We start from the raw sequence: 26,184 nt of genomic DNA on the forward strand, positions 1-26,184 counted from the left end.
CTATTCATATAATGAAAGACTTTAGCTCCATGGCAATTGAACTGTGTGAATAGGATCTGCGCGCTATTCGGTAGTTTTGTGCGTTCAGATCCCAGCTATCTGTGGATATGTAACATGTGTGTGTGTTATGTATAAAAAGTAACTTTATGTATTTTAAAGTGTTTTACTGTCTTTGTGTAACCATGTGCTCAATGGAGTCTGCCTCTATCCCTGGATAATTGGATTACTCCCCCCCCCCCCATTGTCTCCAGGATAGAGGCCTCTGTAAAACCTGTGTGAGCCAGATTTTGCCATGCGGCCAGTAAGGGACAAAAGATACTTTTACTAACTTTTGAACCCCTGGTCTGATTCATGCCATTTTTTAACATGTTGTTCCTCTGAATGGATTGATTGTGGATATGTATTTTTATGTGAATGTGATGTATGGTTTTAAAGTTACAGAGTATGTGTGGAAACTGTATTTTTACTGTATGTAATAATTATGTTAACTGTTTATCTGAGGGGAGGGGATGTGTGGGTTGTACTGTTACTTGATTGGTTGTTTTATGCCTCCCCCTGGGTGTGTCCTGTATGTGCACAACCATAATAAAAACCAGGCTGGGTGTGCCAACACCTCAGACCACTGCTTGACCCTCAACACGGAGCCTTGTCTCATTCTTGGGGGGATTCACTGTATGCTGTTGGAGATCGATTGCTAGGAGTGTAAGCTGATGTCTGCTTTTCCTGTTCGTCTGCTAGTAGCTATTCGTGAGGTTCCAGTTTGGAGTGCTATTTTGTATCCAGTTCTGGAGTTTGGTGTTCTGCAGTAGCTGTGCCTGTCTCTCAGAAAGGGGCATATCGCCTAAACGGATTTTAACCCCTTGTCTGCTGAAACAGTCCGTTACAAGTGTCATTTCTTCAGTGTTGTCACATGGAAAGATATAATAAAATATTTACAAGAATGTGAGTGGTGTACTCACTTTTGTGAGATAATAAATAAATAAATTAAATATATATATATACACATACATATATACATACACATACACACACACAGTCAAAGGAAAATCAGCACTCCCAGGATTTGTTCAAAAAAGTAATACTAGTTCTTTATTCCAACAGTCAACATTTCAGTTCCACTAGGGAACTTTCATCAGGACAGAATACAAATACATATAGAATCAGCCTAGTTTAAATAAGGTAATCACATTAACTCACGGTTCAGGTGTGCAGGGGGTCGATCATCCTCTCCTCCGAGCGTTTGGGCGGGCACAGGACGCCTAAGTCATTCTGTTCGCACGCTCAGGTTACTTACTGACAGCCTGCGTCCTCCATCACCATGGAGACGTCGGGCGCATGCGTGATAGACATTAATACTGTCTCTGTATCCACCACTCGCACGGAGGCAGGATATTGCTCTAAAAATCAACAGTGTATGCATAATTCATACCTAAAGTCCCCGAAAATAGAGATATATTAAACAGGATAAACATATTTTGGTTCCTAATAGTTAATCACCACCTGTGCAAAAAAAAAAAAAACAGATACATGAATATGAAAGAAAATCTAATTTAGTGAATACTGTATAATACATACTAAGAGTGAAATCATTCTAATTATCCCTGTGATCATTAATAACAATATAACCTATATCAAAACACTCAGTGTCTATAATAATATTTTCTAAAGAGTGCAGAGGGAATAATCTGCAACCTCTGCCAGTAAATCTCAACATATGTGTATATTATAGTGTGTGTGACACTGATATAGTGCCAGTCCAATTCTGGTGTCTAAGGCTCAAATTACCCTATACTCAAGAGGTCTGTAAAGTGGGGGGGGGGGGGGGGGGGGGGGGGGGGGGGAGAAAAAAAAACTTAAAAAAAGAGTGATAAAAATCAAAAATACAAAACAAAGATACAAAAGTGCTAGTGCAACATATTTAAAGTGATGCTCATTGCTATAAACCTATTCTCATAAGTGTTTCCATGTGAGGCTGCTATAATATCTCACCTATTACCAGGGGGAGATGTATTGCCATATACATTATAATATATGCCAAACCTATCAGAAAGGAACCCAAAAAATTTTTGGGGACACCTCATGCCCTGCAAAAGCTTTAACCATCCCCATACGGGTCAACTGTTCAAAATACAACACAGGATAAGTTGCCGTACAGATTATGTGATCTATGAATTGTCATGCCCCTGTGCATTGAACTACGTCGGCAAGACGGAAACAGCTTTGTGCAAAAGAATAAGAGGACACAGGTCCAGCATCAGATTGGCCTATAGGGATAAGAAATCGGATAAACCTGTGGCATGACATTTCTTAGAGAAAAGTCATCCTTTAACCTCTTTGAAATGTGTAGCGATAGACCATCTCCCGGTCTCAAGAAGAGGTGGTAATAGACAGGAACAATTACTACAAAAAGAGACATGGTGGATCCAAAAATTGGGGACATTGGCCCCCAATGGCCTGAATGAGAAACTTTCATATACTTCCTTCCTCTAATATTTTTTTTTTTTTTTTTTATCATTTAGTCCTTTTTTTGGATTGTTTCCAATTTTTTAATTCTTGGTATATTTAAAGTCATATCAAATATACACCATTATGGTAATCTCATAATCATGATTCAGAATATTATGTAGGAGAAGTTAAGGACCCTCTTTCTATTATGCTTTATATGTTTCCCAAAGCCTGGATAAAGAGCATTAAGCGATTTTATTTTGTGAGGATTTATTAAAAAAAAAAAAAAATTGTGTTCCTTTCTGATAGGTTTGGCATATATTATAATGTATATGGCAATACATCTCCCCCTGGTAATAGGTGAGATATTATAGCAGCCTCACATGGAAACACTTATGAGAATAGGTTTATAGCAATGAGCATCACTTTAAATATGTTGCACTAGCACTTTTGTATCTTTGTTTTGTATTTTTGATTTTTATCACTCTTTTTAAGTTTTTTTTTTTCACCTTACAGACCTCTTGAGTATAGGGTCATTTGAGCCTTAGACACCAGAATTGGACTGGCACTATATCAGTGTCACACACACTATAATATACACATATGTTGAGATTTACTGGCAGAGGTTGCAGATTATTCCCACTGCACTCTTTAGAAAATATTATTATAGACACTGAGTGTTTTGATAGGTTATATTGTTATTAATGATCACAGGGATAATTAGAATGATTTCACTCTTAGTATGTATTATACAGTATTCACTAAATTAGCTTTTCTTTCATATTCATGTATCTGTTTTTTTGCACAGGTGGTGATTAACTATTAGGAACCAAAATATGTTTATCCTGTTTAATATATCTCTATTTTTGGGGACTTTAGGTATGAATTATGCATACACTGTTGATTTTTAGAGCAATATCCTGCCTCCGTGCGAGGGGTGGATACAGAGACAGTATTAATGTCTATCACGCATGCGCCCGACGTCTCCATGGTGATGGAGGACGCAGGCTGTCAGTAAGTAACCTGAGCGTGCGAACAGAATGACTTAGGCGTCCTGTGCCCGCCCAAACGCTCGGAGGAGAGGATGATCGACCCCCTGCACACCTGAACCGTGAGTTAATGTGATTACCTTTCTTATTTAAACTAGGCTGATTCTATATGTATTTGTATTCTGTCCTGATGAAAGTTCCCTAGTGGAACTGAAACTTTGACTGTTGGAATAAAGAACTAGTATTACTTTTTTGAACAAATCCTGGGAGTGCTGATTTTCCTTTGACTGTGTTTATTCAGTGCAATCGAGCACCGGGTCCATATACAAGTGAGTTGGAGTGCAAGGTTTTATATATATATATATATATATATATATATATATATATATATATATATATATATATATATATATATATATATATATATATATATATATATATATATATATATATATATATACACATATACACATATATACACACACACACACACACACACACACACATTATATAAAATGGTTTTGAGGGAACAGTTGATGTGTACTTACAGAAACATTTTAAAATAGCACTCATTGATCATTTCAAGCAATATATTTGCAGGATGCATTGATGTAAACATTCTCACCTTCTTGCTTCTCATATAAGACAGCCGTCCCTCGTGAGCATCTGGATAAGTACAGAACAGGTAGGTGGTGATTGCGTGTTTCAGAAATGAATCTCCAAGCATTTCAAGACGCTCCAGGTTAAAGCCATCACTGGCATTTGACAAGGTCAAGGCTTGGAGTATAAGACCAGGGTTTGGGCCAAGAGTTTTTGGAGAATATCCGTTAAGTGGTCCATTTGCTAACTTGTTTTCTTCCATGTTTATACAGCATTCTGAAGGACACATGTTGTTGGACAGGGCAGAGGACTCATCTGAGGTAGGTTTGGTAGTATTGGTGTCAATGCATGTTTCACTCAGAGTACATTCATTGCTGGGCATGGGTTGGTTATTATTAGGTATATTCTGATCAGGACATGAGGTAGATGATTGCACTGCAGTTTCTGGTTCGCAACAATTTTGCCGTCCGCTCTGGCAAAACTCACTACTTTCTGCATCACAATTCCCATTGGTAAGACCATTGCAAGAAACACCATTACACATGTTGGCATAGTCAGAGACCTGATCAACGTGGGGATGACTGGGTTCATTTTTGCACGGCAGTATGCTGTTCAAATGCATTTCGTCAATCATTTCTGTGGCAGTCTCAAGCTTAGCAGTTTGACTTTCAGGGCTGTCACAGACCATGGCCATGCATAGACTACTGTCACTGGCATTTTCAGAGCAGAAGCTATTACAAGAGTTGAAGGATTTGTTGTCAATGGACCTTTTCCATCCAAAATCCAAGTTAGGGTATCTAAAGGAAAACATTACAAAAAATTAAAATAAAGTATTGAAGAAAAATGAGACCAGTGTGTGGCCATTATTTCTCTCAAAGTCATAGTATTAAACCTCACATTCTGTACCAATACGGTTCTCCTAATGTTTTATATATAGTTTTCTTGATTGTTTAGATTGCTTTAACATGGATTTGTGCTTTTCAATGCAGTTCCAGTTTAGTATTTGAGGGGAGTCTACATTTTAAAGCATAAATCAATGTTAAACTAATCTAAACGCAACCCAAAAACCAATGGGAGTATGCATGTAGAAGAGTTAAAAAAATCTATACATACACACAATGGTCAAACTATTAGGGTGCATTTACTAATTAACTTACAACTAGTAGTTGAGTGGCTGCACGGGACATTGAAGGATTGTTTTTTTTTGCTGTCCAGCCATTTGCCAATCTTCTACTAAATACTTATCTGCTAGTAAGGGTAGAAATTAGAACAGCAGCATTTAGTCTGTGATCATACTGTCAGATACCCACAGGAGAGGGTAGAGAGAAAGTGACATGACAAGGGTAGCAGAACATGAGCAAGTGATGGAAGGAAAATAAACTTTAATTCAGAAACCATTGACATTCACTACAAATACCCCGCCAACTGATCCTCCATGCAGGGGATGTGCTGTACATGAGCACTTTCCATAGTTTTTCTCCCTCTTTGCAAAAAATAAATAAATAAATAAAAATAATTATATATATATATATATATATATAAAATATACAAAACTACAAAGTCCACTTGTACCTGAAATCCTCCGGGAGAGATTTCACTCCAACTCCTGCATCAATGGCCGTCTGTGCTCGTAGTTCCTCTGCAATCAGCAAGCAGTGTAACCGATACAGTATACTGGGCAGACAGACCGCCTTCCTCCACAGAGATGCTGGGATGGGATGGATAGCACAGAGCTCAGGGACCAGGATCTGTCCGGATAAAATGGGAGTCAGCACCCCTACAATAAGTACAACTGATCACTTATACCAATCTAAATGGCAAAAATACCTGTTTATTCTGCAAACTTTCCCACTTTGCTTTTCTCTTCTCAGCACTGCTTAGAGGAAGAGCCTTCCCCTTCTGGTTCAAGTGACGCGGGGTCAGAAGATTAAGTCTAACAAAGCATTTAAAGAAGACAAACATGTTGGTTACAAAAAGTACATGAAACAACATTTGTGTCGCGCTCTCCCCAGTACAGTTCGACTCTGTGCTGCAGTAAGGGGCACTTAGTTCTGTGGTTGGATGAGAAATCAGGATGGTTAAAAACAAAGGATGGCAAGGAAGGGGTTAAACGTCTGCTGTAGTTTTACTCGTACATTCCATTATTCCAAAATAGCGAGGGAATCATGGGAGTTGTAGTTCAAAACACCTGTACAAGCTTGTGCTACTAGGAGAATAGGTATTTGGGTGCTGCCACCAAGAACAGACTAGTGTTACCTCTACTGCTTACAATTTTGACATGCTCAATGGTTACATGTTAATAGTACTGGAAAATCTAACAATTTGTATTCTGAGAGAACGAACCCCAAATCAGGCTGGCATAGCTCTGTAAATATTTAAATCACTTATGGCAAAGATAGATAAATATTGACACTGGCAGATGTTGAATATGCAGAGACACAAAGAGAACTTAAGCATGCTTTCACGAATACAACAATCTTATACAGGCAGTGAAGGACTAAACTGTCCGAAATGTAATATTGCGATCCACAAAGCACTTGCTGTTCAATACCCATACCTTGAAGATGTGTGGTCAACGTCCAGAAGAGGCTGGTTGAGGTTTGTCAAGTCGAGGTTATATTTAGTTTTGTAATACTCCGCAAACGTTTCATATTCTGGAGAAGGAAATTTACTAAGTGGAGTAAGATCAGTGTATACATCCGCTACATAAAATCTGTGGGGCTGGTCAAAGTTACGGTATCTGAGAAAAGTAGAGAACATGGAACACATTAAAAAAAAAAAAAATAAAAAAAAAAAAATATGTTTCTTTAAATGGATTATTACAAATTACACTACCGAATAAAACACTGAAAATAACCCATAACTTGTGTTAAGTTTTCTTTTGTGTGATGCTCACGTTCATTTTAAATTCTAAAGATATATCAAAGGGTTACTTCAGTGTTTAAGTGGTCATGGTGCTTGGAATTTGTACGTGTTTGAAACTCTACACACAAATATTTAACTTCCATAGTGGGACCCAGGTGTGAGGTAAACCATTGTAAAACAGTTTGCCCGAATACTGCAGAGCGGTGCCAGGGTATTCCTAACACCATAACCACTAGAGCAGTTTGTAGAAATAACCCTTTAAATATATACTATTAAAATCACACAAGGCAAATTAGGTAGTGAAGATACAGAAACACTGCTTTCATTTCCCTCTTCTCTGTAAACTTTCTCAATCCTGACTGATGGAGGTGCCCAGTTGCAGAATAAAGAGGTTTATTTCTACATTTAATGTTATTTTTTTTTTTTTTTACAATTCCCAGGTATAATTTGTTAAACTATGAGAATATGAAAACATAATGACCAAAAAAACAAATTTATCCCAGAAGGTGACAGTTTCCCAGTCAGTGTGATCACTCTGCTTAAAACACATAAGCTGTAGTGGGAACAAAATGGGAGCTGGTTTGGTAAGTGTTCTACAAAGTCCATATTACTCTTGGCTCCGGTGCAGGATAGAGAGAGAATAGTACCATACGAAGTCTATGTCTTTCCACTGCTAGTGACTTAGAGGAATATACTAGTTCAGCAAGAATTATGGGAGCCAAATTCAAGGCATTATTAAGAGACACGATCTTGCATATATCTTTCACAATACAGAAATCATTTTAGAAGAAGCCCTTTAACCAAGATGCACCCCTTTTGCATTTGCCTACTTGTAACTTTGTACATTCAATATGCACTCAAATCTTTGCACCCACTACATCATGGAAGTCACAGTATGCCAGGCTGTGTCTTGACAGAATCATATGGGATGGAAAAGGGCTTTAAATAACAGCCCAATCCACCATTAACTTTCAGTTAGTCCAGAGTTGTGATGTTGTCCCAAAAAATAAATTCTCAGTTATGACAATATCGGATTGTCAAAATAAATTCTAGACAATTGTATCTAAACAGAACAGCCATATTAGACAGCTCATCTACCAACGTATTGGGCTTGCAAAATTGCCAAAAAAAATATCAAGTTAAAAATGCACAGACATAGGTGTAAACACCAAAGCAGATGTAGGTACATCCATTTTCACCATTGCACCAACTCACAATTTCCAGTCATACAATGGCACTCCCAAGCTATAGCAATACAATAGTCACTACAGATGTAGATCAGGTCTACTTCCTAAAATGACCAAACTGTTCCAACTAGGTAAATAAACTAGTCGTTCTGGCAGTTTCCTAAAAAAAGACTTACCTTGGAATGATCACAGCATCTTGGTAGTCTTCCAGTCTGAAAATAAAAGGATTTTCAGCTGAATACTGTGTGCTTGGGATGCCAGTTCGTGCCTCTGATTTCTCAATATCTTCCACAAACGTAAAGTCAATATCCAAACTGCCAGAGTCATTTACTAAGGGCAAAAGAGAAACAGATTAGCATTCTGAGATTAATTTTACTATTGCTCACAGCTCTCTATCATTTCCTTTAAAAAAGGGATTCATCCGTAGGGGGAAGTGAGGGGTCAACTAAACTGGAAACATCGAGCCAAATCTCAACTGTTCACATTTTATCTTAAGGTTTAGTCAGTAATCCACCAGTCTTCTACCTGTGTAGATGATGTTTTTAAGATGTGCATGTTTCATGGAATATATCTGTAGTGTAAGTGAGTGTGTAAAATGAATATTAAGTCTGCCTTGTTGGCCACTCATCTGAGTTAGTAATCAAAGTTTGTCCAGTGCCCCTAAACACACACATACATTTATTCTATAAACATCAATTTGCAGACAGTATAACGAAGTTGGAAAGTCAATAAAAAAAAAAAAAATAGTTTGTTGTTTTATAGAATAAACTTCCATGGATTATCTCCAACCATTTTAGGACATAGGTTACATTCTGCAAATCAGCCATCTTGGCATAAAATTCCAGTTTTAGTAACTATTTGACACGGTTGCTAAGGGACGCTGCACACTAGTTTACAAACTATAGTACAGATTGTTAAATACTGGATATTTGTTTTTACATGTCTAAGTGCATGGGTGAGAAAACACTTTAATTTATGAAAAAGTAGCGACAATGTGTGAAGCACATACTCACCAACATTGAGAGGTAGAACACAATAAGCAGAATCAGCTGCTGTTGGTTTAAATTCTAGTGCAGGTTTCTCCAAACGAAGAATATGTGAGAAGATGTACTGGTGAAGTCTGGTGATCAGCTCAAGCTGCTGTAATGTCAAGGTAAATCCAGACTTTTTTAGCTCAATCGATATAGTCACCTCCCCAGATCGAGTGTAGACAGGAAAGTGAGGAATCTATAAAACAAGACCATGAACAAATGGCATATAAAGCTTATATAGCTTGTTTGATAACCAAGTCAGAATGACGGTAAATTACAGAGGATTGGTGGATTGCAATGCAGCCTTTACCCTAAAAAGCTTGAAAGCTAAAGAGAATTACTTTATAAATTAAAATTGTGTTTTCACCGTGTGCGGTGCGAGGCACAATGGCTATACACATGGGCAACACGACGCACACTTACTATTCACTCATTACATGTGCAGACCCTACAAGTATACAAGTATGAACCAAGTATATGCAAATAGCCCTAAGATAGCCAACGTTCCATTTGCTAAGGGACCAAACATTACCTGAGGTATGGGTTTGGCTGTCAGTATTCCAAAGCATCTTGTTGTGTCCTCTGGAGGGTACAGCTTCCTCCTCCTAAAATTTAATTCATCTGGTAGCGGTGTGGTTAACACCATTCCGATGACGTACAAGTAACAAGGCTGGCCAGGTTTAGGGTAGCTGTTCTGTAAACATTCTGGTATCTGCAAAATAAGAAATAAAAGGTAATATCAGTTATAGCGAATACAGTAACAGCTGGTACCTGTTATATCAGCTAGTAGAGACATACACAGAGTTATACATTAAAGCATGAATTCAAAATGAACTTAAAACAAAACGTAATAATAAGTACACAAGAAGTGTAACTTGCCCTAACCGTGTACGGTATAAGCAGTTCCATTTTTTTTTTTGTTTAAAGACAAACAGTACATCAGGCCATATTATTTACACAAAACCATTAGCTAATGCACGGGTCCTCACACTCCGTCCCCCCAGATGTTGCTGAACTACAGCTCCCATGATTCTTTGAATTACACAGATAGCCAGAGAATCATAGGAGTTGTAGTTCAGCAACATCTGGGGGGCCGGAGTTTGAGGACCCCTGAGCTAATGGGTAGATTAAAAAGAAACTAGCCTGAGTTTCACTTTCATCCTTTGCAGTGCAATTCCTGTAAACACTTAAACACAGGCAGATCAATCCCAGATTGTTACAGGATCTCACTGCATCGCCAGGTTTCTAAAGCTTTTTAATTTGGTGTAAAATAGTCTAAACATTTTCTAACGACAAATAGGTTTATTAATTACTACCATGTTATCACTGCACTGCAGATATACTTTAACCTCTTAAACAGACACAAAGCACCAGAACCACTACACGAAGACGACAAAAGCTCCCATAGAGATGCATTGGGAAAATGCATACAGTTGCAAGAAAAAGTATGTGAACCCTTTGGAATGATATGGATTTCTGCACAAATTGGTCATGAAATGTGATCTGATCATCATCTAAGTCACACAAAGAGTGAAATGTTGCCATGTTTTTATTGAACACACCATGTAAACATTCACAGTGCAGGTGGAAAAAGTATGTGAACCCCTAGACTAATGACGTCTCCAAGAGCTAATTGGAGTGAGATGTCAGCCAACTGGAGTCCAATCAATGAGATGAGATTGGAGGTGTTGGTTACAGCTGCCCTGCCCAAAGAAAACACACACCAGTTCTAGGTTTGCTTTTCACAAAAAGCATTGCCTGATGTGAATGATGCCTTGCACAAAAGAGCTCTCAGAAGACCTACGATTAACAATTGTTGACTCGCATAAAGCTGGAAAGGGTTGTAAAAGTATCTCCAAAAGTCCACGGTAAGACAAATGGTCTATAAATGGAGAAAGTTCAGCACTGCTGCTACTCTCCCTAGGAGTGGCCATCCTGTAAAGATGACTGCAAGAGCACAGCGCAGACTGCTCAATGAGGTGAAGAAGAATCCTAGAGTGTCAGCTAAAGACTTACAAAAGTCACTGGCAAATGCTAACATCCCTGTTAGCGAATCTACAATACGTAAAACACTAAACAAGAATGGATTTTTATGGGAGGATACCACAAAGGAAGCCACTGCTGGCCAAACAAAACATTGCTGCACGTTTACAGTTTGCACAAGAGCACCTGGATGTTCCACAGCAGTACTGGCAAAATATTCTGTGGACAGATGAAACCAAAGTTGAGTTGTTTGGAAGAAACACAACACTATGTGTGCCGAAAAAGAGGCACAGCACACCAACATCAAAACCTCATCCCAACTGTGAAGTATAGGGGTGGGGGCATTATGGTTTGGGGCTGCTTTGCTGCGTCAGGGCCTGGACGGATTGCCATCATCGAAGGAAAAATGAATTCCCAATTTTATCAAGACATTTTGCAGGAGAACTTAAGGCCATCTGTCTACCAGCTGAAGCTCAACAGAAGATGGGTGTTGCAACAGGACAATGACCCAAAGCATAGAAGTAAATCAACAGAATGGCTTAAACAGAAGAAAATACGCCTTCTAAAGTGGCCCAGTCAGAGTCCTGACCTCAACCCGATTGAGATGATGTGGCATGACCTCAAGAAAGCGATTCACACCAGACATCCCAAGAATATTGCTGAACTGAAACAGTTCTGTAAAGAGGAATGGTCAAGAATTACTCCTGACCGTTGTGCACGTCTGATCTGCAACAACAGGAAACGTTTGGTTGAAGTTATTGCTGCTAAAGGAGGTTCAAACAGTTATTAAATTAAAAAGTATGTGAACCCTTGCACATACTTTTTCCCCCTGCACTGTGAATGTTTACATGGTGTGTTCAATAAAAACATGGCAACATTTCATTATGTGTGTGTTATTAGTTTAAGCAGACTGTGATTGTCTATTGTTGTGACTTAGATGATCAGATCACATTTAATGACCAATTTGTGCAGAAATCCATATCATTCCAAAGGGTTCACATACTTTTTCTTTCAACTGTATATAAGAGGAAAGGTCAACTAGTGCAGTAGTCTCTGTAATGACGCTATTGCGTAATGACTCCCAGTGGCATCGGTAATAATAACCTCAGCCTGGGGAAAAGAAGTTGCCGTGATCCGACCAGTGAAATGAGATTTAAAAATTTTTTACCCATAAAGGAGTGCGACCACACTAGTGGTCATAGTGCCTATTTAGAACAGAACTACTCTCCCCGCTAATGAATGCAGCCTTGTATGGGACCTGCTTAGAGTTTCATAGAGGTATCCAGTGCCCTGGAACCATAATCATGACAGAAGGATGTAATGGTTAGAATGATTGGAGTTTTCCAAAATAAAGATATCACAAAAGGAAATATATTAAGCAATTGCAGCTGGCAGAACATTGAGGGACACCAGGACATTTTGTAACTACCTCTTCTCTCACTGTCGAACTAGCAGTGTGCAGACAGAGAAATTGACTAGGCTAGCGTTTACAAACAATGTAACTGTTGTAACACCAATCTCAGCCTGGGATATACATTTATTGGCTTTTGAAAGATTGCGTGGAAGCCCAGCAACAGCACGTGCATTGCATTATTGTCATGCCCAGGACAGAGTTGCCATTACATTCCAAAATGTGCTCATACACCATGTGTCAACAATGTAACGATACATATTGTGTCAAATGATTTAAAGCATTTAAAAAAAAAAACAAAAAAAAAAAAACAGTCTTGTAGAATTCCTGTTTATTGTGGAAAGCCAAAACACTCCAACTCTTACCAGAAATAATGCATTACAATACACACTTGCTACATGCAACTCACAGCTTTTGGGTAGCACTGCCTTCTCTTAGTGGAGCCTGGTCTGCCTGGGACACTAGTCTCTTCCTCATCGTGTAAATCAAGCTCCTCCTCGTATTTAACGGTTTCTTTACCGACTGGCATCAAATGATCATCCAATTCACCTAAAGAGAAAAAGTAAGCTTTAAGCAAGTGTTTCCCATAAAAACTTATCAAGCCCTTCCCACGTATAACTAACATACACACACACACACACAATAGAATGAGGTATGCTCATTATTACAATTCTCACACGCACGCACGCACGCACGAGAAGAAAGCTTGAACCAAACAAATAAAATGATAGAACATGGTGCTTTTAAAATGGGAGACATAAATAAATAAACTAATTGTACAATCAAATATTTGTCATAAATTATGGAACTTCTTACCAATCTGGTGCAGTTTCTTACAGCAAATAAGGGCTACTGCTCTCTCTGACAACCGGGTACTGACCATAGGAGGACCCTAGAAAAATCACAAGACTTCCAATAAGCTTCTGAAAACCTCTTACAGATTGAAAGCATCACTATTTATTCAGTTTATTGAGAACCAGGCATTACAATTCAGCTGAAAAGGAGGTTATACCATGGCCATCCAATCTCCGTTCTTTACGCCCACAAACCTACCGTCTCATAAGTTATATTAGTAATGTTTGTCATTACTGCTATTTAGTGCACCATATTAGATGGCACTCAAAATGCCGACAGGAATAGTGCAATATCCAAAAAAAATAATAATTAAAATTAAGTTAATACTCCAAGAGAGAGCGCAGGTAACTTTTTCTTTGGTTTTTACTGTAAGTAAATACCCCAAATTTTCCACACGTTTATATCCGTGTTCCAAATTGTTGCATCCTATAATTTGTTAAAAGGAATACTGTAGGCACTTTAACAACGTCATCTTATTAAAATTGTTATAGTGCCTTCAGTGCTGGCGACCCTGTCCCCCTTTCCAACCATTATACTAAAAGGTTTGTTAGTGCCACCAAGCCCTCTGGATATGAGAGACCTAAAACAAGGGTAGGCAGTAGATGCTGTGGACCACATCTCCCATAATGCTGGCAAAGCATCAAGGGACACTACATATGGAGTGCCAAAGGTTGCCTACCCCTGTCCTACAACCTCATGCTTTCAGTATCAGACCTGGATTTTGCAATTAATGTAAAAAAAAAATGTTTTTCTCCACACTAATTTCCTAGTTAGTAATGAACATTGTCCAATCAAATGCTTTTAAAGAAATCACTAAGGACAAACTTTGCATGTGTGCAAAATTACATGATTGACCAATCCAGTGCACTCTTTAGCAGGAACAGGAGGACTTGCAGACATGCTCCCGACAAAGCACGCGCAAATTCTAAATATAATAATTGGTACAGCACACTGTGTGCCAATGCCAAACGTAAAACAGGTAGAATATTAATTGCTGTGTATTGTAAGGAAGCTGCTGGAGTAAATATTGACTGACAGCCATGTAGGATATATCCAAGGTCAAAATAAATCCAAATACCATGAACCAATAAATAAATAAAATCGGCAGAAAGACTGAAGGGACAGCATTTATGTATCATAACCACTTCAGTTGGCTTTGGTGCTTACACTGATCCATTAAGACTTTCCTTGAGCTCTTTTCCAAGAAACACTCTTGCATGGCCACACAGAGTACAATGCGCAAATCTGAATGTTCTACACTCTTTACTAGTGTAAGGATACCAATCAAGAGGTGGAAGTTAGTGCCACATCTAGTACCTGTTCTGGGCTCAGGAAAGTTCATGAGGAAGAAAACACTTGTGCCCTGCAGACGATTGAACCGGAATCCTGGTAAGCAACTGTGACGGACCGTCTGGCACCTCGACTGGGCACCTCAGTCAAATCGCTGCTTCCTAGTAATCCTTGAGTACCATAAGCACTGCAATTGGACACCATAACTGCTGTAGACCCCACAAACTGCTGCAGCTTGGTTGGGGTCTAGCTGTCCTCCACCCACCCAGAACTCAAGACCAGGATCCAACTTCCAGTAGGTAGACCTCTTAGTCCAGAGAGGGAAGCAGGCTGCTCTCACAAGAGCAATTTGTTGTGATCCTAAGGAGTATAGTGATTATAGCGATCCCCAGAGTGAATATAGCTCTCCAATCCCCCAAACATGAGCCTAGACTTCATGAAGGGTAAAAAAAAAAAAATCTCTTTAATGGCAACCACAACTGGCCTTATATGCAGGTCCCCATGCAAGGGGCACTCCCCCCTGGACCTGAGAGTAGACTACAGTAATAACATATACACGATTACATTGGCTTTCAGGTCCAGGGCACTCCCGTACCAAATAGGTAAATTCCTCCCCTATGCCTGGGAGATAATGGAGTCAAGCACTGTATTAAAAACTCAATTATCTCCAGGCACAAAAACACACATTTTTACAAAACTCCCAAAATACCTTAAAACGCATAAAAATCCCGACAAAAGTTACATCCCCTGATGGCCCTGATCTGGGTGACCAACATGTCCAAAAATCACCCAGACCAGTTCAGGGGTTCAGGAATTTCCTGGAAGTCATAATTTGACCGAGCGCCTGCATGGTCCCATGCGCACAACAGTTCCAGAGAATCAGGGATGGCGATCAGTCTAGTTCGGTAGTTTAAAAATGAACAAACTACCCAACAGAGTCAATAGTCTTACCCTGGAGCTTGATCCTCTTGTTCGTGGGAACGTTTCCACCGAACAGTGCCTTTCTAAGTGTTGTAGAACCGAATGCAGGCGACCATGGAAGACGAGCGGTGTTCGTGAGTTTCAGTGTCTAAAAATAGTTCCATGAACTCGACGACCAAACACTGCTGCCTGGTTTCATGTGAACAAGATGGCCGCCACCTCGTGGTCGTCCATAGGAATTGTGGCCACCAACACTTGCGAAATTGAAATTGCAAAATTAGGCTTAACAAGCTCCAGGGTGGTCTCCGGTTCCCGAACCAAATTCAAAATTCCACAAACCAAGTCTGTTCCCGTAGTTTTTAAAAGGCCCATAGTCTTTTGTAAGAGGCTGGCCAGCAAACGCCTCCAAGCACACGTGACAAGGCTCAGTTCATCACGGCAATTATAACCAGCTACAGATAAAAAGTCTCCTGCCTGGTATGGCAGGGAAAAGAAAAAAAAAATACTAAAGGGGTAGGGTAGGAGAAGAGTCCTCTTATAATGAAGCCTGTAATTTCTGCCAGGAGTAGCTCTCTCTAACTACTGCAGATTATATCCTGGAAAAGAGAAATAAATAAAAGGATGCTCGAGAAGACCAGAAACAGTGCTAAAGTCCACTTCTCGTATGAGATCCACACGCTATCAGAGATCACGAAATGCCTTTCATAGAGATCCTTATTTCTATTCTTGTGCAAAAGTGAGAATACAGCTATGAAGACCTGAAGAGCAAGGTTGCCAGGAATGACTGGAAGAAGACTGTCAATGTAAATAATTCATGCTACCAACTGCTTTATTGCAATATTCTCACAGCAGGAGGAGCGAGCAGAGGTCGTAGCACAACATAATTCCCCACAGAAAACAAGCAGGCCTCACAACTCTGCTGTTAACAGGGCAGGATTTTTAGTGGGGAAAAAAAATTTAAACTATTTGGCTGAAAGTTGCTCCTTTTTAAAGTAATAAACCACAACCCTGGTCTGCCATTTTTATTCTTACCAATTACTTACAACAATGGGGGCGCGAAGAGGAGAGTTGATTGGTAGGTAGAGGGTTGAACGGTAAAGTCCATCAGGTAATCCCTGTGTTTTACATTTTGGAGCAAGATGAGTGAACGGGTCACTAGGTAGCCGGGCACAATACCTATGAAAACACAAATCCGTAATTAATATTCAAAATAAAAATAAGTCACCGGAAACAGATGTAAATTCCATAAAGGTATTTTCTATCATTTAGACAGACATTTGCCTACAATTTGGATAAGGTGAGTGCAGCCTTGGACTAGTCATTAACTTTAAATATTCCATCATTTATCAACCAGTTTTTTACCATGGCTGACAAAACATGGGAACTGTAGCTGTAACATTCTATTTAGAAACTGTTGATCAAGAAAATACCAAACAAAGAATGAAACAATATATACACAGATCAGCCATAATACCAAAACCTGCCTAATATCAGAAGGGTCATCATGGGTACGGTGACTATCGCCCCTTCCATGGAATGCAAGCCCTTCCATGGAATGCAAGCCCTGTCCCTCTCATGCTGCCAAAACAGCTCTGTGTCAAGGCATGGACTCTACTAGACCTTTGAATGTGTCTGGTGTGTCTGGCACCAAGACATGAGCAGCAGACCCTTTAAATCCTGCAAGCTGCGAGGTGGGGCCTCCACGGATCGGATTTGTTGTTCCAGCACGTCCCAGAGATGCTCAATAGGATTGAAGGCTGGGGAATTTGGAGGCCAGGGCAACATTTTGAACTCATTGTCATGTTCCTCAAACCATTCCTAAAACAGTTTTTCTGCCATCAATGAACATCATTGCCATGTAGGGGTGTACGTGGTCTGCAACAATGTTTAGGTAGGAGGTAGGTACATGTCAAAGAAAGACCCACATGAATGCCAGGACCCAATGTTTCCCAGCAGGATAATGCACAGAGTATAACACTGCCTCCTTCCCATAGTGCTGCTGCCACCTCATCCCCAGGTAAACAATGCACACGCACCTGCCCATTCGCCTGATCTACAAGAAAATGTGATTCATCAGATCCGACAACCTTCTTCCATTGCTCCAAGTCCATTTCTGATGCTCAGGTCCCCCTTTTGGCGGCGGATAAGGGTCATCATGGGTACGGTGACTATCGCCCCTTCCATGGAATGCAAGCCCTGTTCCTCTCTACAAAAACGCTGCTCCCCTCCTTCTACAAAGACCATGTCAGCCCTTTAAAGCACTATCCACAAAAAAATAAATCACAATATTAGCAAGAAGACATTTGATAAAATTGCTCAAAGTCTCCTTGCTGCTCCCTGCCTCAAAGCTTTACTGCCGCGGTGCTGCCTGCACCCAGTGTCAAAGCAAATCCTTCCACTGCCTGGAAACTATGTGAAGAAGGACAGAGCACATTGGGGCCACTCCCCCTAATGCTCCTCCACATGATCATGTAACACTGCGCAGCTGCATTTCGGAGCCCTCACCCCATAACTAAAGAGCAGTCGGCGATCTACCAGCATCTCTGTTGGGATCGACTAATAGATCGTGATCAACCTATTGGGCACCCTGGCTTAAATGTTATGGGCATTCTTCTTTGACCTTCTTAGTCTGTAGCTATGTTGATTACAAAGCACAAATAGGGACTCCACCAGTGACATGAAATTAATATGTTCTTGGGGATGGGCTTTTTATCCACACTGAAATTACCTGTTGATGTGTCCGATAGCTGTGTTAATGGTAACTCTAGGGCTCCCATCATCTTTCCTCAGTACATATGGAGGAAATATTTCATCATCATCATCGATAGACTCTATATCCCCACAATCCTTGGACTTTGAGCATTTATTCCGCAATATCTAAAATTTTAAAGAAACGAAAATGACTTGGAAACAGATTAAGAAAGAATATATGATGATGTAAAACACAATGTGTACAGCTGCAAACCTTTTCAATTGCTTTGTAGGTTTTCAAATCTTCCTCAAACGTGTTTATCTTATCATTGTCTGCTAGCATAATGTAATTTGAAATGGGAGCACGTGCCCTGCCTTTGGACTGGACATAAGATCTGTACTCTGAAGGCAAGTCAAATCGAACCACCAGGTTGCATTTTGGGATGTCCACTCCCTCTTCTACAATGCTGGTAGCAATTAGCAAGTTAGTTTCATGTGCGCGGAACTTTCTTAGAACCTATCAGAGAAGGGAAAAAAAAAAAAAAAAAAAAAAAAAAGATAACTAGTAAGTGTCTGTTTAGCAGCAAAATGTACACATTCTTCAAAAGTAATTTACAATATGCAAGGGAATGATTTCCTTAAGAGTTTTGCTTGTATTTTCTTCTTTCACCATATACACACTATTAATGAGAACATGAGACCAGGGGTTGAGTGACTATTGACAAAAAGTGAAAAAACAAGAATTACTTTATTTTTTTATTATTATTTATTTATTTTTTAAATAGACTATTTACGTAACGCAAGGCTCACATTTTCAAGTCCTATGCTACTAGACGGGCCTACAGTTTTATTGCCACTGCAAGTAAATTTACTTACCAGGAATGAATTTCTACTTGCCAGAGCTGAATTTTTACTCACCAATGGCTAAGTGGAAATTTTTAGTTCTGATAGAATATATGAAATATAAATGGTTTTGTGCTCCTGTTGCAAAGATTTCTCTACAAACTGCCAAATCTCCCATGGCAATGTGAACCTACTGCCTAAGTTTCATAGAACACCAAACTTCTACAGGGGCAAGTTTAGCATTCACTATCCCAGAAAACTGGTATGATTTCCACCCCTTGCTAAATTTAAATCTCCAGGGATTTGAACTGTCAAAAGTATTGGAAATTCCTATGGCCTGTCACCAGGGACAAGCAGTTCTGAAAGATTTCCCTTCCCCCCTCCCCGCTTTAGCCGTATGCTTTGCACACGAAGATGATGCAAATAACAGGCTCCCAGCCAGTGCTCGCACACAGACACACTACAAGCACCCTATGAGTAAGGACAGATGGAGAGACACTATAGGTAGTGGCCCCAATATAATTAAAATTATTTTATGGGTCAGGACAAGTAGCTTGTCATGAGGAACAAGTTACCACTTTAGTCCTGTGAATGTGAACAAGTAGATTTTTTTTAAATAAATTTTATATCCACACCCTGCTGTCAATACCAACTACTTCCAAGAAAGGTCAACAAAGTCTGTAGGGTGATTTCTATTAAAAATCCTTCCATTTTCCCACGGGGGAGACAGATCTTGGGCAAATTGTACAGAGCATTACCTCCTCCTGCTTTCTAAACTCCATTTCCATCTGTTTATTTCGAGGCTGGTTCTTCCCAATGCCGTGTCCGGTTATGAAGTTGCTGCTAATGTAAGCCAGCTCAGGGTCCTGCTTCCCGGCTTCTTTAATCAACCTGAAATGTTATAAGGAAGCCCATCAAATCATTTACCACCAAACTTATGACAACATATGAAGGCATTCAAAATGCACACAAATTCCAGCAGCAATCCTAAAATAAGATCCCATGCCTGTGTTGTGAATGGTAAAATGCTTGTGGAAATGGCAGGATATAAAGCTTTGCACTGCACTGGGTCAATTCTTATAGTTACACCATAACCTCCCGACAACCTCATTTATGCAAGATTATTATTGGTAGATTTTATAGCATGTGCCATCTGGCTGCATTTGAACTTGGAATTTTATGATACTGATCCTGTCTCGACATCTGTTTTAGCTGCCATGTTAATATGCCTTGGTTTCAGTATTAATTTGTTCCTTACTGCAGAAATTGGGACTTGATCTTTTATCTAAAATACAATATTACATGTATTACACCCTCGGTGAGTATTATTTCTAATGGATATATAGGTCTTTAGCCTTACCCATCTTCCATCTTGAAGGCCTCTTTAATTGGACGCACAGCACACGTGGCCGAAACTGTGCAGCTAACAAGAGCTAGTGTATGTTCACTAATCCTGACATAAACGACCACCCAGAAAGAGGAGGTATACCCTTGCAGTGGATTAAGCCCTTCCATTAATAGAAGAGCTACTGGCCTTACGTTTTGTAATTTCCTCCAGCCATCCAGCAGTCAGTGACGGAAACACAGAAAAGGGCATTGTCAGTGGAGACTGTAGACCTCAGCGGTGTATTTTCAGGCATGCGCAAGAGAACAGCACAGGCTTGGAAGTAGAATGTCAGTAAGACCATGGTGATTCAGATTATATCTCACCTTCCTCTGCACTTGGTGGCCACCGGATATCCAGCAGAGCAGTCACTGCCAGGTGTCTATGCAAATTATGCAAAGATCCCGAAAGGTGACATTGCTGCTTTAACAAACACATGTGAAATAACATTTACCAATCATGGGCTAGATTAAATAAGCTTTCCAAATAATTCAATACGGTTAAGAAAAAAAAACAAAAAACATTTTTAAAATCATTTACAAAAAAATTCTACAGACTTTAATGGAGACTACTGTAAAAAAGTAATTTCTAAAGATTTTCTAACCGTATTAAATCATTTAGAAAGGTTATTGAATCGAGGCCCATATTAACCAATTTACTTGAGAGAAAGAGAAAAGTACAGGATGAGAGAAACCAGGCATAATTAAACAAGGAAGAAAAAAAAATAAAGTCACCTGTTTAAAACAACCGCTGTATATCTTCTATCCACAAAGATGATGCCACACAAAATGTTAGTAAATGGAGATGGAAAGCTTGTTTCGGTTTTCTCTTTTGCCTCAATCTCTTCATCTTCTTCATCGTCATCATCCTCTGAGTCGCTCCAAGAGACATAGTTATCCTGGTTGCGGTTGTTATACCACTCAACGCTCTCAAACTGTTGGCGTTCATAGGGTTTGTATTTGCGCAGAATTTCCAACAGTTTTAGGACTTTGGGGGTAACAAAGTTTAGGTCCAGGGAAGTGGGAGAGAAGTGTTCCTCACAAAGAGCATGGATTTTCCTTAAAATAGTGTCTGTAAACAATAGGAATTCCCTGTGCAGTTCTTCTTGTTCGTGTTTGATGAACTTCTGTAGCTCTCTCACCATCATGCCTGCCACCTTATCTGCACACCACGGACCCAGCACCAGCAGAACAGTCATACAGTCCAACAGGATCTAGGAAACAAGGAGGACACGTTCCAATACACATTGTTTACTTCTTCATGAATTTATAGATTCCCATCTACATTTGCTGTATTTATACAGAGAGAAGAGCTCTTATGAGTATTTCACAGACATTAGTGGTAGGATTTGAAGGGAATCTCCAAGACGGACTTAATCATTTATTTAAATGCTTCAAAAATCAATATATTTCTGCTGCAGCAACCTGTGTTGCTCAGTGATGTACAGAATAAATAAAACAATGCAGATATATCAACCAATTCCTGTGTAAGGGCTTCCAAACATTATTATAGTGAAAGTGTACCCACCAACAGCAGTAAGCTTAGAGGTGTATGCTTACAACAGCCTCCCGATAATATGGAGGCAATCCCAAAGACAGAGAGAAGAGTAAATCCACAAAGGGAATAAAAAGATAAAAGTGGGGAAAAAGCCAAACACTTCATACAATTTTTTTCACATTTTCTTTCTGCCATAATATGACATTTTATTCAGAGATTATCTGCAGTTTGGATTGCACTGTTTCCAGAAAAACAAACAAATACACTAACATTAAAAAGTGTTTCGAAATAAAATTGCTGCATGAAGAGCAATCAACGACTAAAACTGAATATTTTAACCCTCTGAATCAGTAATGTTCAATTTATACAATTTAGAGTATACCTGTTTAGAGATTAATGTGGAATCTCTCTCTTTTGAATTTGTAGGAATACTGCAATCATCAAGGAACTGAAGTGCTTCGTCCAGCTGAGCTAAAAGGTTCTCATACAGTCCACTTTTGTCCAGAAACCGTCCACAATCTAACACAATCTCACAAGGCTGAGAGGCATACCTTTTAAAAAAAAAAAAAAAAAAAAAATATTAATATAAAATAAATGCACAGAATGGTACATTCAAAAGTAATTCCGGGGTAATGATTTAAAAAGTGAACCAGTCATACAGAACATGTAAACATGTTGGCTCACAATTGCCGTGATATCATGTTGTTATAATATTTCAACATTTATTTAGAAAACTTGATAACTGGCCTGCAGACAGCTTGATTAAAGCAATATGACTTAAAGGGATTCTATGGTGTACGGAATACAAAGTTGAACACTATACCTCCCTTCCTTGTGGTACAGAAAGGGTTTTACAAATCCTTGGTGTTTTTTTCGTGGGTCAGCGTTTCCCCTTGTACGACAGGGAGCAGGTGGAACTAATGCACAGCAAGCGCATTAGACCCTCCCCATAAAAAAGCAATACTTCAATGCTTTGCTATGGGGATTTTACAGACGCTGGATGTCCTCAAGCAGAGCTTGTGACAGCCACTAGAGGCAATCTTAGCCCAGTAATGTAATCATTGTAGCTTCTCTAAAACTGCAATTATTTACAGTGTAGCACAAAGGGGGACACTGCACACAGACCACTTCAATGAAATGAAGCGGTTTGGGTGCCTATTGTGTCCCTTTAACATGTCACGCTCCATGCTCTGCCGAAGACCTACACCTATCCTCTCTGTCTGTACTCCCACATCTGATGCTCGCCTCCAAGACTTCTCCAGGGCTGCACCTTTTCTGTGGAACTCCCTTGCCTTCTCCATTAGACTTTCACCCAGTCTCCACTCCTTCAAAAAATCTTTGAAAACTCACTTCTTCAGGAAAGCATATTATATAATTTCAACTGTTAGCAGGTTTTCATCCCATCCCCCCCCCCCAATAACTCCTCACCTGCAACTGTCAAAAATAACCTACTAAGTTCTCAGTGAATATTTTTCTAGCAACCCATTTCATTACCCCTACTTATACCTTTTGTGTCACTTTACCCCACTCCCACTAGCATGTAAGCTCATTGAGCAGGGCCCTCAACCCCACTGTTCCTCTGCGTCCATTTGTCTGGTTACAATTACGTGTCTGTTAGTCCACCCATTGTACAGCGCTATGGAATTTGCTGGCGCTATATAAATAAAAAAATAACAGAATCTGAATTATAACCGTGTCTGTATAAGCAAATGTTATTTATAAAGTGTACTCTTTTACAAAGGAAAAAGCTTTGGTATGAGATAGAACATTCTGTCCTTCTAAAATCTGTCTGGCATATGTGCATTAGAGATGCTATGGTTACATGGAGCATCACTAGGCTTCCACAATACAGCTCTATGGAGTCCTGATTTCCAGAAGAGATGATGTCATGGGTTTCTGGGTCCTGTTTACCTGTCTAAAACTACCAGATCTGTTGCGGTTTCTGCGTTACTGCGTAATATTTCCTCCAACTTCTGGATTTTATCCTCCAGGTCACAGGGGTCACATTTCCCATTCAGTATTGAAGCGGTCAGTCCCAGAATCCGAGGACATGTCTGGCAACTCTCACAGATCTATACGTAACACAAGAAAGCAGCACATGATAAATGAGCTCATGTATTAATATATACAGAATCCCATCGCTAGGAAGGTGAGAAGCTGACATTCTAATGAGACATGATAGGGCCCAATTTGTTCGCTCTAGTTGACTAAGGCAAGTGCCCTGTTTACTGATGCAATACACGTACAAGGATTACTATTTTGGATTATAGATTGAAGCATATATTTTTTCGGTGAAAATGTGAGCTTCAAACAATTGGAAAGTACATCAAGGAATACAGACCTATACAGGTACAAGGGTTATAACATCTCCATACAAAAACCATAAAGAGTCACTAAGCACCATAACAACTACAGCTTATCATAGAAGTCATGGCCCTGAATTCTACAAATGTAGTTTCTCTGCTTTTTATCCAACTATGAAAAATACTGTTAATATACACACACACACACACACACACACACACACACAAAATCATTTAAAAAGTTATAAAATAAAAATTAAATACAAATGCTTTGTTCTTCCGTATTATTAATCCTTGAGTTAGACCCATTTCCACAGATGTATAGCATGGACTAGTGTGCAGTTATGATATTAGGTACGGAGGGGGCTTGCATCAGAGAATCAAAGAAGAGTGCTCAGAAATCGTTAAAGAACAAAGCAAGCACCAGAACCAATACAGCCCACTTAGCACAGTGCAGAGCTTCTGGTTGCAGAGAAAGCAGGTGTGTGTCAGGTGAGCCTCTGGTGAGTTGTCAAAACTTCTTACACAGTTTGACCACTTACTCCGGGAGGATGACAGGGCACCATAACCACTACATCAGCATATGGATTCCAATCGGAGTTAAAGCAGCCTGGCCAAATGTAACATCAACATTAAAGGTTGGTTTGTAGGCCAGACTCTTCCTTTGTGTACCACACACTACCATCAATATACATTACAGACCGAGTCATGTGTATGCAGTCCAAATTTGTAAGACTTTCCAGTCTCAAAAGGTTTTCTTAAAGCGGCACTGTCCTGGCCAAACCCCCCTCCCGACTCCACTACATCTAACTGACCCCTTAGTCACCCCCAAATGCCCCTAAGCCCCCCATATAACCTATTTTTTGACAAAATCTTTATTTTCTGCCCCGACCTATATTCTGGGCGCCGCCATCTTTGTTTGGGTAGATGAAGTCCCTGTGGGACATGTCATCTGCCCACACTATATAGCGCTGTGAGATTCTCACACATGCCCAGTTAAACACTTGGGTATGCAAACGGGAATTTCATCCATTCATTCGTCAGAAAGCCGAATGAATGACTAGAAATGTCAGACGAAAACAAACACTGAATATCAGTGTTCGTTTGTTCAGTTTATTACAAGGAGGGAGCTACCGGCTCGCTGCCCCCTCCTTGTAATATGTAAAGATAGAAGCGGCAGGGAGCAATGCTCCCTGACACTTCCTAAACAACCCAGGTCCTCCCTCACTCTATGGGGGTCAATATGACCCCCGTAATAGCATAAGGGAGATCAAAATCGCCTGAATGCCCCTACTTGCTATACTGCGAGTAGGGACATGTCAACTAAACAGTGAGCAGCCTGTTTAAAAAAACACCCTAGTACCCCCCCCCCCCCCCCCGCATGGCGGGTGGGGGCCTAAATGAGAATGTGTGGGGGGGGGGGGGGGGGGGGAGAAACCTATTGTCCTATGGTCTTTCCCCCCCGGCCCCCACACCTGAGCGGCAGGTAGGGCCCCTAAACAACAATAAGGGGGGGGGACTCCTAGTCACCTTGGAAGGGGGGGGGGGTAGGTGGGAATTTTCATTTAGGGCCCCCACCTGATGCGCAGAGGTGGGGGCTGGGGATTGTGATTTAGGGCCCCCACCCGCCACGCAGGGGTGGGGGCCGGGGGAGGAGGACAGTAGGTGGGGGCCCTAAATGAGAATGTGGAGAGGGACCTATTGTCCTCCTCCCCGGCCCCCACCCCTGCACGGCGGGTGAGACTTATTGTCCTCCCCCCGGCCACAACCCCTGAGTGGTGGTCGGGGGGGAACTTATTGTCATCCCCCTCCCGGCCCCCACCCCTGTGCGGTGGGTGAGGGGCCTAAATAACAATAAGGGGGGGACGGGACCTACTGTCCTCCCCCCG

At 40.3% G+C, this 26,184-nt stretch overlaps 1 protein-coding gene across 1 annotated transcript in view; it reads right to left on the reverse strand.

Annotated features, from left to right (window-relative positions):
- DICER1 (dicer 1, ribonuclease III) overlaps positions 1-26,184 on the reverse strand; it is an 87,362-nt gene that overhangs the window by 14,540 nt on the left and 46,638 nt on the right. Inside the window, exons 7-22 of the mRNA XM_063440043.1 lie at positions 23,904-24,064; positions 22,375-22,543; positions 21,230-21,708; positions 19,870-20,002; positions 18,543-18,785; positions 18,306-18,454; positions 16,621-16,753; positions 13,328-13,403; positions 12,921-13,060; positions 9,650-9,829; positions 9,100-9,313; positions 8,263-8,416; positions 6,592-6,774; positions 5,862-5,967; positions 5,607-5,782; positions 4,060-4,831 (exon numbers count right to left, since the gene is read on the reverse strand). Coding sequence (XP_063296113.1) covers positions 4,060-4,831; positions 5,607-5,782; positions 5,862-5,967; positions 6,592-6,774; positions 8,263-8,416; positions 9,100-9,313; positions 9,650-9,829; positions 12,921-13,060; positions 13,328-13,403; positions 16,621-16,753; positions 18,306-18,454; positions 18,543-18,785; positions 19,870-20,002; positions 21,230-21,708; positions 22,375-22,543; positions 23,904-24,064 — 3,468 coding nt within the window. The remainder of the gene's footprint in view (positions 1-4,059; positions 4,832-5,606; positions 5,783-5,861; positions 5,968-6,591; positions 6,775-8,262; positions 8,417-9,099; positions 9,314-9,649; positions 9,830-12,920; positions 13,061-13,327; positions 13,404-16,620; positions 16,754-18,305; positions 18,455-18,542; positions 18,786-19,869; positions 20,003-21,229; positions 21,709-22,374; positions 22,544-23,903; positions 24,065-26,184) is intronic.

The sequence above is a fragment of the Pelobates fuscus genome, chromosome 13 (assembly GCF_036172605.1).
Source record: "Pelobates fuscus isolate aPelFus1 chromosome 13, aPelFus1.pri, whole genome shotgun sequence".
Taxonomy (NCBI): domain Eukaryota; kingdom Metazoa; phylum Chordata; class Amphibia; order Anura; family Pelobatidae; genus Pelobates; species Pelobates fuscus.